At 53.0% G+C, this 14,389-nt stretch overlaps 1 protein-coding gene across 1 annotated transcript in view; it reads right to left on the reverse strand.

Annotated features, from left to right (window-relative positions):
- Positions 1-8,543: 8,543 nt before the first annotated feature.
- Positions 8,544-14,389, reverse strand: part of GRK4 (G protein-coupled receptor kinase 4) — a 45,260-nt gene continuing 39,414 nt past the window's right edge. The window contains exons 7-10 of the mRNA XM_047094234.1: positions 12,162-12,296; positions 10,196-10,333; positions 9,702-9,839; positions 8,544-8,662 (exon numbers count right to left, since the gene is read on the reverse strand). Of these exons, the coding sequence (XP_046950190.1) occupies positions 8,609-8,662; positions 9,702-9,839; positions 10,196-10,333; positions 12,162-12,296 (465 nt within the window). The 3' untranslated portion in view covers positions 8,544-8,608. The remainder of the gene's footprint in view (positions 8,663-9,701; positions 9,840-10,195; positions 10,334-12,161; positions 12,297-14,389) is intronic.

Here is a 14,389-nt window from a genome sequence, read left to right on the forward strand (position 1 = left end):
GCGCCCCACAGTAGGGTTTTCACTGAATCTGCTTGGAATTAGTTGGGTTTGATGGCTCTCAGGTTTTGGAAAAACTGGACTTATTTTACTGGTTCTCTCCCTGGCCGTTTCCATTCCGTTGTTCAATCCTCGTTTAACCATTAAGTTCTGGAGATTTTGTAGTTTTCTGTACTAGAATGCCTGATCAGTTCTACAGGATGCCGTGTCACTTTTTAAAGTTTCTAGTTCCCTGCTGAATTTGTCATGTCTTTTTTTTTTTTTTTTAATTTTTTTTTCAACGTTTATTTATTTTTGGGACAGAGAGAGACAGAGCATGAACGGGGGAGGGGCAGAGAGAGAGGGAGACACAGAATCGGAAACAGGCTCCAGGCTCTGAGCCATCAGCCCAGAGCCTGACGCGGGGCTCGAAATCACGGACCGCGAGATCGTGACCTGGCTGAAGTCGGACGTTTAACCGACTGCGCCACCCAGGCGCCCCGTGAATTTGTCATGTCTTGAACATCACGTGCACAGCTTTCGAAGACTTTGTGTCTCCTTGATTTCCATTTCCCGGAGCATCTAAGGGCATGCCTCTCCTGTCTGAAGTTTCTGCTAATTCTCATTTGTATTGTCACATCTCCTATCCCTGCTTCTCTTTGCTTGTATACGGGACATTGTATTTGGAAACCATTATAGAATAATTTGAAGCTTAAGGTATTGTCTTCCTCCAGGGAATATTTTTTTTTTCAGCGTTTATTTATTTTTGGGACAGAGAGAGACAGAGCATGAACGGGGGAGGGGCAGAGAGAGAGGGAGACACAGAATCGGAAACCAGGCTCCAGGCTCCGAGCCATCAGCCCAGAGCCTGACGCGGGGCTCGAACTCCCGGACCGCGAGATCGTGACCTGGCTGAAGTCGGACGCTTAACCGACTGCGCCACCCAGGCGCCCCTCTCCAGGGAATATTTTATTTGCAATGCTGGGCAACTTGGGACCTGAGAAGTCCCAGGGCGTCTTAATCCAGGTTGCAGTTATGAAGTTCTCCGGGCCACTCCAGAGCTGGCTTACTCCCAGGTCACCCTTTTTCTTGGGTGGGCTGGACCCCAAAGTGGAGACTGAACCGCCTGGGGCCCCAGTCTTGGCACGCCTTGGATTTGACTTGTGTTCCCCTGCCTCAGCCTCTCAAGTGTCTTAGGATTCTCCCCGGTCCCCCCACAGCAGGAGGAGCCCTGGCATTTGGCTCATCTCTCTAGGTTCCTACCCTCTCCTGGCTTTCAGCCCTGACAGTTGCTTACTCTCTTGATGTTTATACTTGTCAGAAGGTAAGTCCATATTCCCTAGCCCACCCTTGCTGTATGTGGAAGTTCTCCTCTACATATTAAATAGGATGTTAATTGAGAGTGGTCATCCTTCTCTTATTCCTGATTTTAACATGAATGCCTCCAGTGTATATGGGTAAGTTGCTGCCTTCTGGGCCGATACGTCTATTCCATTGTACTAAAGAGGTATTTATTCAGTTTATTGACTGAATGTAACATAGATAAAATGAGTCCCTGTCCTAGGCAGCCCTTAACCCAGTGGTGAGGCACAGCCATAGTGAATTGTTGCTTCTACATCCAACTATCCAACAGCACAGAACTGTCCACTTCCTCCGTCTCCACACGTCCAACCTGCCCAGCCACCGTTGGCCCCCACGTGGCTCCTTCCTTCCACTCCTGCCGCCCCACACCCTGGCTTCATGCAGCAAACGGAGTGCGCTTTTCTTACCTCTCTTACACACACGTAAAGTTAGTAGTGCGGCGGCCACCCAGTATACCTTCCTCTATATTCAACGATGGTTAACGTCTTGTCGTATCCCCCCCCCCACCCCTGCAATCACTGGAAAGTACGTTGAAGACACTGTCACACTCTACCCAGCAATACTTTAGGAGATGCCTTCAAAACTAATGGCCACAATACCATTTTCACATAACTATCTAACATCACCTAAAATCCAGTCCTGAGTGAAATTTCCAAATGGCCCCAGTATGCCTTTTAAGGTTTTTAAAATGAGGATCCAATCAAGGTTCATGCTTTGCACTTGGGTTGTTATAATTTTTTATGGATAGTTCTCCGTTGTCGTTGTTGTTGTTGTTGTTGAAACGACACTGACCTTCTAAGGCATCCAGGCCAGTTTCTCCTGGAACATCCTCCCTTGTGAATTTGGCTGCCTCCTCGAGGTGTGGTTTGACTTGTTCCCGTATCCCTCGCATTTTCTGTAACCAGGAAGATTGGTTGCACTGCCCCATACTTTAGCCACTAGCCACATGTGGCTATTGAGTACTTACTAACTGTAAGGGTGCCTGGGTGGCTCAGTTGGTTAAGCATCCGACTTCGGCTCAGGTCATGATGGCTCGAGAGTTTGAGCCCCATGTCGGGCCCTGGGCTGACACACACATTCTGTGTCTCCCTCTCTCTCTGCCCCTCCCCCGCTCATGCGCGCGCGCGCTCGCACTCTCTCTCAGAAATAAACAAACATTAAAAAAAATTTTTTTAAGGTAATAACTCTGAACTGAGATGTGCTGTAAGTACAAAATACACCAGATTTCAAATACTTCGTATAAAGTAAAGAATGTAGAATATCTCATATTTATACTGTTTACTTGTAGAAATGATATTTGGATATATTGGGTTAAACAAAAATATTAAAAGCAGTTTCTTTTTACTTTTTAAAAACTACATATGTGGTTCACACATTGTGTTGCACGGCTCTGGTCTGGAGGCCAGCTAGGCTCCCATCAAGCCCTTTGGGAAGGAGGCTGCCCAGGTGGGGCTTGTCCCAGGGTCAGGCTGCCCTCTGTCAGCGGGGCCGTGTGGGGTCACTCAGCAGAGCTGGTAACCGCCAGCTCTCTCCCGTGTAAAGTCCCTTTTCCTCTACAGTCAGGAGGTCCTTTGTGGCTGTTCTCTGCAGTTCTCCGGACCTGTGAGAATTCTCCGTTACCCAGAAGCCTTCCACCAGTGGGTCTGGCACCCGCGACGAGCCCGGCCCGAGTTGGCTGGGAGGCTGGGAGCGGCAGAAGGGTGGCTGTTGCAACTCCCTCGTTTCTTCTGCCTCGGCTGCCTGGCTGTCCTCCCTGAGGGACAGCTTGCCCCCCCATGTCGCATCCATTCCCTCCCTCCCTCCTCTCCCCCCAATCTTAAAAACTGTGTGTGTCACAACCAGTTTCACCATTATTCTTTTGTGGAAGCTCAAGTTGTCCCCAGTTCAACGCAAGCCCCTTCAAAGTAGCTCCTGTGTCCTTTGGACACACCCCGTCATGTCTCGAGCACTTTCGCGTTTTGTGTCACAACAAGATGTTCCCAGCCGTCCTTCCTGCCTCAAACCCGGAATCGGCCATTTCTCTAAGGAGCCCTGACTCTTCGGTACATGATGACGTCTAGAGACGAAGAGCGGGGCTCCACGCATGCTTGCTGCTGTGGGGGTGTCACTGCTTCTGGGCCCTCAGAGCACGCAGAGCTGGGGATTCATGAGTGGGTATCTCAGTTCAATTATTTTCATTCTCTTGCACTGTAGTAAAATATACAGAGCACAAAATTGACCATTTTAACCATTTTCAAGTGCACAATTCAGTGGCACCTGATTCAAATTTATTTTAAAGAGTCTTTTTTAAGTTTATTATTTTTCTATTTTTTAATGTTTATTTTTGAGAGAGAGAGAGAGAATGAGTGGGGGAGGGGCAGAGAGAGAGGGAGAGGGAGAGAGAGAGAGAGAGAGAGAGAGAGAGAGAGAATCCCAAGCAGGCTCTATGCTCTCAGCGCAGAGTCTAATGTGGGGCTCAGACCCACAAACCCCGAGATCGTGACCTGAGCCGAGATCAAGAGTCAGACGCTCAACCGACTGAGCCCCCTAGGCACCCCTCACATGCCTCGTGTTATAGATGATGAAACACAGACCCAGGAGGGGTGGTGACATGAAATGATGTGCCGAGTCGGGATCACCAGGTCACCAGGTCCTGGCGCTGACGCCCCGGGTGAGGTGAGCACTAACGGGAAACTTTGAGTTGGAAACTCTTAACAGTATGCTCACAATCCAGTAAGAACCTGAGACGGGCGAGCAAAGACTGGGGACAGCACTAGCCAGGACCGGTACGAACACACGCAAACAGGACTCCAAACACTGTTAGTTGAATAAATTCTTGTCACTTTTCTCAAGAGTGATTTGGCAGCATCCATCAAAAGATTTAAGTACACAAACCATTTGACTTAGCGTCTACTTAAGAGTGTTACCGGGGCGCCTGGGGGGCTCGGTCGGTTGGGCGTCTGACTTCAGCTCGGAGATCGTGATCTCGCCGATCGTGGGTTCGAGCCCCGTGTCGGGCTCTGTGCCGACCGCTCGGAGCCTGGAGCCCGCTTTGGATTCTGTGTCTCCCTCTCTCTCTGCCCCTCCCCCGCTCGCATTCTGTCTCCCTCTCTGTCTCAAAAATAAACAAACATTAGATATTTAAAAAAAAAATTTTTAAGTGTTACTCTAGAGACATTATTGGATAAGCACTCAACGATGGAGGTACAAAGGTGTCAATCAAAGTAATAATATCAAAAAGATGAGACGCCATCGATGTCCAACAGTAAGGCATTGGTAGAAACATTCATACTTTCATATATCAGAATGCCCAAAAGCCATTAAAAAAATGACACCTTCAGGAGGATGTGGAGAAACTGGAACCCCGTGCACTGTCGGTGGCAATGCAAACTGGGGCAGCTACTGTGGAAAACAGGATGGAGGTTTCTCAATGACCCTACGACCCAGCAGTCCCGATTCTGAGTATTTACCCAAAAGAATTGGCACCTGGGCCTCAAAGAGATGTCCGCCGGATTCATAGCCGCCGAAAGGTGGAGACCCAAGCGCCCGTCAGCGGATGGACGGACAAACGGTGTGGTCCATCCACACAATGGAGTGTTATTCAGCCCTAAAAAGGAAGGAAACCCCGGGGCGCCTGGGTGGCTCCGTCAGTTAAGCTTCCGACTCTTGATTTCGGCAGGTCACGATCTCACGGTTCGTGAGTTCAAGCCCTGAGTCTGGTTGAGTGCTGACAACATGGAGCCTGTGTGGGCTTCTCTCTCTCTCCCTTTCTCTCTCTGCGCCTCCCCCCCCCACCCCCAACCCTGGGCAAGTAAATAGGTAAACATTAAAAAAAAAAAAAAAGGGGAAGGAAATCCTGCCACCTGCATGAACCGTGAGGACATTATGCTCAGTGAAATGAGCCAGTCATGAAAGGACAAATACTGCATGATCCCCTTTATAGGAGGTCCCTAGAGTAGTTAAATTCAGAGAGACAGAAAGGACATGGTGGGAGCCAAGGGCTAGGGGGAGAAAGGAGAGTTGTGTTTAATGGGGACAGAGTGTCAGATTCACATCAGTCTAGAGATGGGTGGTGGTGACGGTTGCACAACAATGTGAATATACTTAATGCCAAACTGGACACTTAATGTTAAGGGGGTACATTTTATGTATATGTATGTTTTGCCACTGAAAAAATAAAGAAAAAGAAATACTTCATTTCTTTTTTTAAATTTTATTTTATTAAAAAAAATTTTAATGTCTATTTAATTTTTTGAGAGAGAGAGACACACACACACAGAATCCAAAGCAAGCTCCAGGCTCTGAGCTCTCAGCACAGAGCCCTACACAGGCCTCGAACTCATGAACCGCGAGATCACGACCTCAGCCAAAGTCAGATGCTTAACCAACTGAGCCACCCACGTGTCCCAGAAATACTTCATATCTAATGAAAATCTTTACCAGAAGAAAAACCTAGTTTTTGATGAAACTAACAGGGAACTTTGAAGACATTTTTGGTGGGAGAGGAAATTTTTAAAAATTTTCAGAAGGGCAGTTTGTTCTCATAGGTATATAATATACATTCTTTTAAAATGTCCATATACCTTTTTTAAGTATGTAATTGTGCTTTATTGGGGGAAAACAAATAATTTTTACAAGACAATGTTTATTTTTATCTGTTTTTTTGTTTTTTGTTTTTTTCAAGTTCATTTATCTGTTTTAAGAGAGAGAAAGAAAGAGCATGAGCAGGGGACTGGCAGAGAGAGCGAGAGAGGGAGAAAGAGAATCCCAAGCAGACTCCACTGTGTCAGCACAGAGCCTGACATGGGGCTTGATCTCATGAACTGTGAAATCACGACCTGGGCCGAAATCAAGAGTCAGTCACTTAAACTGCCTGAGCCACCCAGGAACCCTTGTTTATTCTTATCTTAGTAATAAACAGATGTGGTCAACAGAAAAGGGCAGACAGTGCTTATAAAGAAAACAGCATTCCTCTGTCCCTTTTCCACCCATCCCAGTGGAAATGGGCAGAAAGCCCATGGAAAGCCACTTGGAATTGCTTTAGCTCTTTCTTGCAGCGTTTACATCAACCGTTCATACACTTTAACCGAAGGATCCCCTGCTACAAATCTACCTTAGAAACACTAACATGTGCACAAAGATAACAGTACAGGGATGTCCATCCCACTGGTGTTTATAGCAGCAAGAAAGCTGCAAACAATGATTGTGTGGATTGTCTGATACATGGTGGCCTAAATGTGCAGTAAAAGATAATATTTAAATGACATGGCAAGAAACAAGTTAACTACAAATTATATAAATATAGAATAAACTGCTGATAGGGATTATCTTTGGACAGTGGCTGATATTAAAGGTGAATTTTTCATTGTGTAGCCTTTACTTTCAAAACTCTCTTCAATACATGTGTACTTGCTTACAACCAGAGAGGGAAGACAAGTCAACACGTGAAGTTCTGGTCTGAAAAAATCCTCCCTAGATTTGTTGCCTCAGTCAGGACTCTTCGCTTGGTCTTGGAGACACTCAGCTCAGACTGGCTTAAGCAGGAAAAAAAACAAAAAGGAAGAAAGGACTGAACTGGTCCCTGGAGCTGTGCACAGCCCCCCAACCCTGAGGGCAGAGGACCCCTCAGGCTCCCCTGGGGCCGGGGCTCTGCAGGCAGGTGGCTCCACCCCCACGAGGGGCAGGAGTGTCCTCGGAAGGGATGAAGGCAAGCTGGAGGACCACCGCCCCTGTGCCCACACTGATGGAAGTGTCCGGAAGGCCTCAGAATGTAAACAGGTGGTAGGAAAAAAAGGTGATTTTTATTTTCTTTAGACTTTTTTTTAGATTAATTGTTTAGATTAGTCTAATTTTTTAGAAAATTAGCCTGTAATTTTTACCAAGAGCAAGCATTACCCTCCCACAGTTACTAACATATTTACTGAGCGGGTAGCACGTACCAAACGCTCTACTGAACGCTTTACGAAGATGCTGAAGTTTCTGTCCCCACCTCCTGCCGTCTCCATTCTGGAGACGAGGGCCCCCACCTGAAGAGAAGCCATCCCTAAAATAAAGGTAACTTGTGTCTCCCCTCACCTGGGTATAAAGCACACTCAGGATCAACGTCTGCTGGTCTCCAAGGACAAGGCCAGGCGGGGGCTTTCCTTGAAACACTGGCCCAGCGCTACGGTGCTCCAGCGGCTGACAACACGCGTGGAAAACCAATTTCAGACACGCCGTGATGCCGACGGCACTCAGAAGCACCTCCGGGCGCAGGTCTCCGCCAAGGCAGAGCGGGCGGCCGTCCCCCTGGGGACACGCGGCGGACCCTGGCTCACTCTCCTGCACACCGCCGTGGGGTGGTGTCCCAGCATCCAGAACAAGTCCTTGCCATTGGCTCAAGTCGCCGAGATCTGGGCCCTGGCTTCTCACCCCACAGCCCCCGCTGAAGGCCACACACACGTGGATACGGGAGAAAGCACCAGTTCTGCCCCTCGGGGCCACCCGCAGAGGTCTGTGTGCACCCCACCCCCGGGGGCTGCACAATGCCTGTGGGTGTGAGCGCCCCTCCCCGGGCAACAGAGCCCACGTTTCCACCTGAGGTTTGGGGCTCCGCCTTCTTCTCTGGGCAGCAGGGGCTGAAGGAGAGTTACTGACCTCAGAATTCTGGGGGCTCCTGCCGGCTAGGCGCCAACCAGCGCTTGGAAGGGGGCTCCTCGCCCACGACCACCTCCCACCTGTGCGTCAGGCCGGGGAGCCCGCGGTCCCAGAGACGCACTGGGGGTGCCGCGGTTGGGTGAGTCACCGCTGCCAGCCACGCCCTGGCCCCAGGGTGCTGGAAACACCCCTGGAAGGTGCACGGCAGCCACAAGGATGGGCACACGCCCCGGCGGGAGAATCTTGGTGACCGAGGCGCAGATGTCAGCCTGAATGCAAGCGGGTGAAGGCTTTGTGACGCTGGGGCCCTGGGGAAGCTGGGGCCGGCCTGTCCTCCCCCTCAATGACACCGGAGGGCACTCTGGGCTGAGGAACAGGACCCTCAGCTCTGGACACTGGTGGGCGGATGCCCAAGCCCTCCCTTCTCCGTGGCACAGGTCCACCCCTGGGGGTCTCAGCATCTGGGTGGTGCACAAGGGCCTTCGTCTTCAACCCAGCTTTGGTGACAAGGTGATTCATGTATGAATATAGAGACGTCTGCGGACTCATGAGGCTCTCATTTTACGAGGTGTCACATGTTTATTGCTGTTCACAGATGGGGTCAAACACCGCGCTCGTGCTCCTGGGCGCTGGGGCCCGGCTCTGCAGTGAGTGGTCACACCATTGAGGGCAGCTCTTCCTTGTCGCTGGGGACACCGTTAATGCAGCCCTGCAACAGGGCAGAGGGGCCGGGTCAATCTCTTACCCCCTCGGCCGGCTCAGCTCTCCCGTGCTGGACGCGCAACTTTACAACCGCGGGGAGGGGGACCAACTTTAGGGCTGAGTTTCACACTTCCTCTCATCACCTCACAGTAGGGAAGCCGCTCAGTTCACACACACACACACACACACACACACGCACACACAGAGCGTCTCAGATTCGCTTTCTCTGTCACACACCCAATTGCAATTCCTCAACCCCGAGCTGGGCCTGCAAGAAAGGAAACAGGGCCCGGGCTCCCCCCGCGAGCACCGGGTGGCGCAGAGCGGCCCCTCCCGCACCAGGACACCACAGCTGCAGGTGTCCCTGCCCGGCAACCTGCTCGCCTCGGCTCAGGCCTGCGTGTGGAGCGTGTCCAGACACGACTTCCTGCGCATGGACAGACCGACCGTGCTAACGCACGCCTGGCCCCCGTTCTCCAAGGAAGTGTGGTCATGGTGGACATGCCCGACAGACCTTTCCCACCCAAGGCGTGTTTTTTACGCTGAGCAAAGATGGACTCGAATGTTAGTGGACAAGCTCTGAACGAGGCCTTTGAGAACGGACAGGGCACCAAGCAGGATAAGCCGCTAGTCCAAGGAGAACTGCACTAGGGGGAAACATTTGTAGATACGGCCGGTGAAGTGTCTCCGAACCACTCCTCCAGGTTCTCTGTGAAAGCAGGCTAGCGAGGGAGCGGCTGTGAAGTCAGAACGGGAACGGAGTAATCTACATGGCGTATACCGTTTCCAGACTGTTCTCCACGACACTGATTTCGGAGCACGCTTAAGTGCTTTGTCACTGAGAGAGGGATCTGCTTCGGAGGCAGGTAAGCCCTTTTCCTTTTTGGATCAGAACAGTCTTCGTGCCAACAGCAAACGACCTTGCGAGGGTTTCTGAGCCCCCGTGGGGCTCAAATAGCACCACGTTGTCAGAGCACTTAAGTTATGTTTCTTTGCTTTTAACACGTCACGTTTTTTAACGAGCCAAAATAACAAGATGTTCTTACCCCTCTTCTGAGGAGTCTATAGAAGAAGCCTCTCTTTGGTTTGGGAACTGGGTGGCACAGTGTCTCTTGTAGATCCAGTGCCACATATTCTCCAGTGTCACTTTCGTTGATGTCCTTAAAACAACCCGATTCGATCATCTGCATCCACAGAGAAGTGGGGGACACCGCGAGGTCAGTCGGCCACGTCCCCCCCCCCCCCCCGCCGCCGGCAACCGTGCCCAGCGCTCCGGGGCCACCCCCATTCCCGTCCTCTTTCCTGCTTGCTGACTCCTTCTCGGGGTCCCTGCCCCGGCCTCCTCCTCCTCTCCCTGAGCGCACCCCCAGAGCAGGCCAGTACCGTGGGCGCCGGGCACCGGCCAGGCCCGCTTTCGAAGTGAGACCCATCGTGGACAACTATCCCCTTCCTGTGCATAATGTTACCTCCAAGCACACGCGCGCGCACACACACACACACGTTTCCTCCTGGCAGCGTACCCCGTAGGAACCCGCAGTACCTCGTTCTGCCAGGGGATGGAGACAGAGCCTGTGGCAAATTGGCTGTAGAAAGTATCATCTGTGGTGTCCAGGCAGACTCCCCTCACCGTGGAGAACTGGTCGATATCCACGACATCCTTACAATACACTGCCTTCGGCTGTGTGCAAAGAACAAATGGGCGTTGGCCTCTGAGATGACTGGAATCAATCTTAGTTTCCTTAATTACTAAGAACACGACGCATATGAAATGGACCCATTCACACCGTATCTGAAGCCTTTCCCTTCTCCAGGGAAGTCTCCTCAGTCGCAGGCCCTGCCGATGCCCTCTGGCCCGCAAACCTCCTGAGGCCCCCGCCCTCCTCTGTTCTGCAGTGGAAGGTGGGTTACAGGCAGAGGCAGGGATGAGGAAGGGCAGGGCGCAGTCCCACCTGTGCCTCCAACCCTCGGCCTCCTTCACGTGAAGCGCCCTCTGCAAAGTCTCAGTGGAAAACAGCAGGTCCCGCCTCCCCACCTGCTGTCAGAGGTCATCTAGTGGTGGGGAGCCGACCCCTCCTCTGGGACAGGAGCCCAGGCCGGCTGCCCTGAGGATCAAGCAAGCAGGGCGGGGCCGAGCCTGGGCCGCCGCCTCCTCCGTGCAGCCACCCGTGCTTCTGGAAATAAGGAGTCGGCAGCTACAGACCAAACCGTGATAGTGCAAGAGGCTCTGGCAGTCCTGAGAAATGTCCTGCCCACGTGCCGGAACCTGTACAAAGAAGTGACATTCCATAGGTTGCCGGTCAGCACACGTCAGAGCAGTGCTATCCGTTCAGTCCCCACACAGCGGGGGAAGGGAGCAAATGGTGGCCACACTCAGGAGGCAGTCCACGGGAGGCCGAAGGCCCAGAGCCCCGTCCTGCCCCCCCCCCCCAGTAGACAAAACTGCCTACCCCACTGCCACCGGACTCTCCTGTCAAGTGGCCCCCACGGGCTCCTCTGGTTACGTTCAGCAGAACACGCAGAACGGCCCCGGAGCCGGGACCCGCCAGGGCCTGCCCCAGGCTCGCCGGTGTGGCAAGGGCATCCCCGCCCCTCCCCGGAGAAGACCGTCTGCCTTCCCTGCTCCTCTCGGACCGACCGACGGCCCGTCTCAAGCCCCTGCGGCACACAATCACTAGCCAGGGGGTTGGCCAGTTGTAACAAAGGTTGCCAGTTTGTAACCTGTCTCCCTGCCTAGGTCCACAGGCTGGATCGAGCTCCACGGCAGCGAGACCTGGCTTTCCTGTTCTCCCTGTGGCCTCAATCCCGAGATCTGTGTCCTGCGGGTAGCAGGCACCCCATGGATCTGTAGCTCGTGAGCTAATTCAAAGGAGGGAGGCACCGGATAACGCACTGGAGTACGGTATAAACACCGTAAGCCCTGAATCACACCCTGCAGAACTCTCTCCTCTTCACAGGTCTGTGCTGTGCCTGCAGCAGGCGGTTCAGGAGAGAGTCCGGACTGCTTGCTGCTCATTCGTTCACACTTCCATCCACGGGAGCTCACTGCCTGGTGTTCCCACAGGCGTGGCTGCAAACCGGGCTCTGGGTGCGGCCCCCGCCGCAGGCTCCCGAGGAGACTCACGAGGAGGCTCAGGGGACCTCCAGGGCTGCCGGTGTGGAGCCAGGAACTGGGAGACGCATACAGGGCAAGTGCTTCCCAGACTAAAGAGGCAGGCGTGCCCGCGCTGACACAAGAAAGGGGACGCCGGAGCATGCAAGGCCTTGCCGGGCCCGCCGAGGAGGCCGTGGGGTGGTGCTGAGGTTCTGAGTGGGGCAGGGCCAGGCTCAGCTGCCACGAAGGCCCTGAGGGCCCGTGAGGACAGTGTGGTGCGTGGCGGGGGCTGGGGAAGGGGGTCCAGGGTGGGGCACCCCGGGCACGGCCGGGCTGCACCAGGTGACTCTGTAGCTGCTGGAACAAAATCACTGGGTCACGTGACCCCCTGCTCCTCTCTAGACAACGTACTTACATCAGGACAGAAAGGGGGATCCAACATATTTGCTTCCAGCTTCTTAAAGTTAATGTCCTTGAACACGGGGTGTCCCTTCACTTCCGCTGCTCCACCGCTGAAGCCCAGCCGTTGTCTGGGATTCTTGGTGAGTAACTGTGCCAGAGGCAGAAGCGAAGTCAAGTTAAGCTCCTGGGACGCGAGAGAACTCAGAAAATCTCCGCAATAAGAACCAGGGAATTAGGCGTGGCAAAGAGCACCTCCATCCAAACAAAGTTACGCAAATTTCAAAGTTTCAACCAAACCTCGTTAATTCAGATTTCTCTACTTTAGAATGCATGGTGCTTCAAAAAAAAAGTGGAAGCTAATAAAATAACCCTTGAGCCACCAGCAAATAAAGCGTGGGCTAAGTAAACCTTTGAGGAAGAATTTTAGCCATGGAAAAGTTAAGGGGCTTTTTTAAAGGAAAAGAAACTGTCAAGAACGTCCGATATGCCATTTTAATGCTATGTTATGTTTATAACCAGAAAGTTCTTTATTCATTAACTAGATCACTGAGGAACTCAGATGAGGCAGAATTTTGGCAAACCTAGTTCTGGAAATTGTATGTTCTTAAAGTGACCAGGCAGCACCTCTTCCTAAAGTGTTCCTTACTCACACACTCATCATCGTCACCAATTCAAAGAGGTTCATCCACGGTTACTATCAGTCAGTAAGGCTGGGGGTGCTCAAAGCAACATGGGAGGCCAGGGCCTCTAAAGCACAGCGGAGCAGGCCTGGGGAGCCCCTGAGCTTGTACCTAAGGTTTTATCGGAGCACAGCCGGGCCGTTACCTGAGCTGGGCCCAGGGCCGCTTCTGCACTGGAGCGGTGAAGGACCAGCTGTGAGAGGGACCTGTGAGGCCCAGGCACCTTTACTCTCTGGCCCCTCACAAGAAAGTTTGCTGGGGCGCCTGGGGGGGCTCAGTCGGTTGAGCGTCCGACTTCAGCTCAGGTCACGATCTCACGGTGCGTGAGTTTGAGCCCCGCGTCGGGCTCTGTGCTGACAGCTCGGAGCCTGGAGCCTGCTTGGGATTCTGTGTCTCCCTCTCTTTCTGCCCCTTCCCTGCTCACAGTCTGTCTGTCTGTCTCTTTCTCAAAAATAAATAAACATTTACAAAAACAAAAAACAGGAAAGTTTGCCGACCTTGGCCTCGCCTCGCCGCCAGCACCCACTTTTCTGAACAGAAATCAACTCCCAGTGCAACGCACGCCTACCCCGTTCACCTCGGCAGACCCACGGCCCTCATGTGTACTGTGCCCTCCGTCTAGAAGAGTCGTGGCCTGGCTCTCTCAGGCTCCAGCTTCCCACCTCAGACCTCCCTTGGCACACCTGTCACGACTGCTGTGACGACATCACGTGGGGAGCTGCTTGGAACAAAGCCTCCAGGGCCGGGGGGGACTCCCGCTCACTGCTGTGGCCCCAGCACCCAGCCGGGGCGACAGCTGAGTAAGATTCACTCAGTGCAGCTACCCCTCGCACACTTCGTTAATTCGGAACAGATCTGGAAACTAACTGCGGTGCCATATACAATCCCCACATCTCAGGGCTCCGTGACTCCACCATCCAGCCCGTTGCCAACACACACCCATCCAGTGGCCTTGGACTTGTGGTCAGAGAGCTCGGTTGGGATCAAGTCTGCCCACCGCCGTTGACGATGGGACATCACGAAAATCAAACTCTTAACTTTTCAACTGTGAGGCTAAGAAGATGCCCCAGAGATCCACCATGGGATTAGATGAGACAATCTGTCAAAGAGTTTTGAAAACTACAGGAAGGTGCCCACGTGTCAGGCGCCACTCTGACCTCCTGCTTGGGTCACCGTAAACAGCCGGCGTTTCCTCTTCCCTGCCTTCTGCTCTGTCGAGCACAAGTGCAACACCCTGACCTCACACCAAGTCCGGGTCACGCGCTCGGCACAGGTGCAGGGTGCTGGGGGCAGGCAGAGAGGGCGAGGGGCCCCGCAGAAGCCTGCAGCACCACCCCCCCGCCCCGGCAAGTCCCTGTCCCCACAGGTGCCATCCCCCTCGACTGCCCTTGCCTCCCAAGACGCCCCCTCCTCTGGTCCTCGCTTGCTGGCACTGAACCCCCTCTCCAGGAAGCGGCCGCTGCCGATCTGTGTTGCCAGGCCCGGCACACGCACAGCTGCACCGCCTCCCGGCCAGCCTGTGGAGGAGAGGTCGTCACCACCCACAGCTTAGAGGCGAGAA

The sequence above is a fragment of the Lynx rufus genome, unplaced genomic scaffold, assembly GCF_022079265.1.
Source record: "Lynx rufus isolate CCGP_SWC_20201006 ecotype Redwood Valley unplaced genomic scaffold, mLynRuf1.p SCAF_38, whole genome shotgun sequence".
NCBI classification, from domain to species: domain Eukaryota; kingdom Metazoa; phylum Chordata; class Mammalia; order Carnivora; family Felidae; genus Lynx; species Lynx rufus.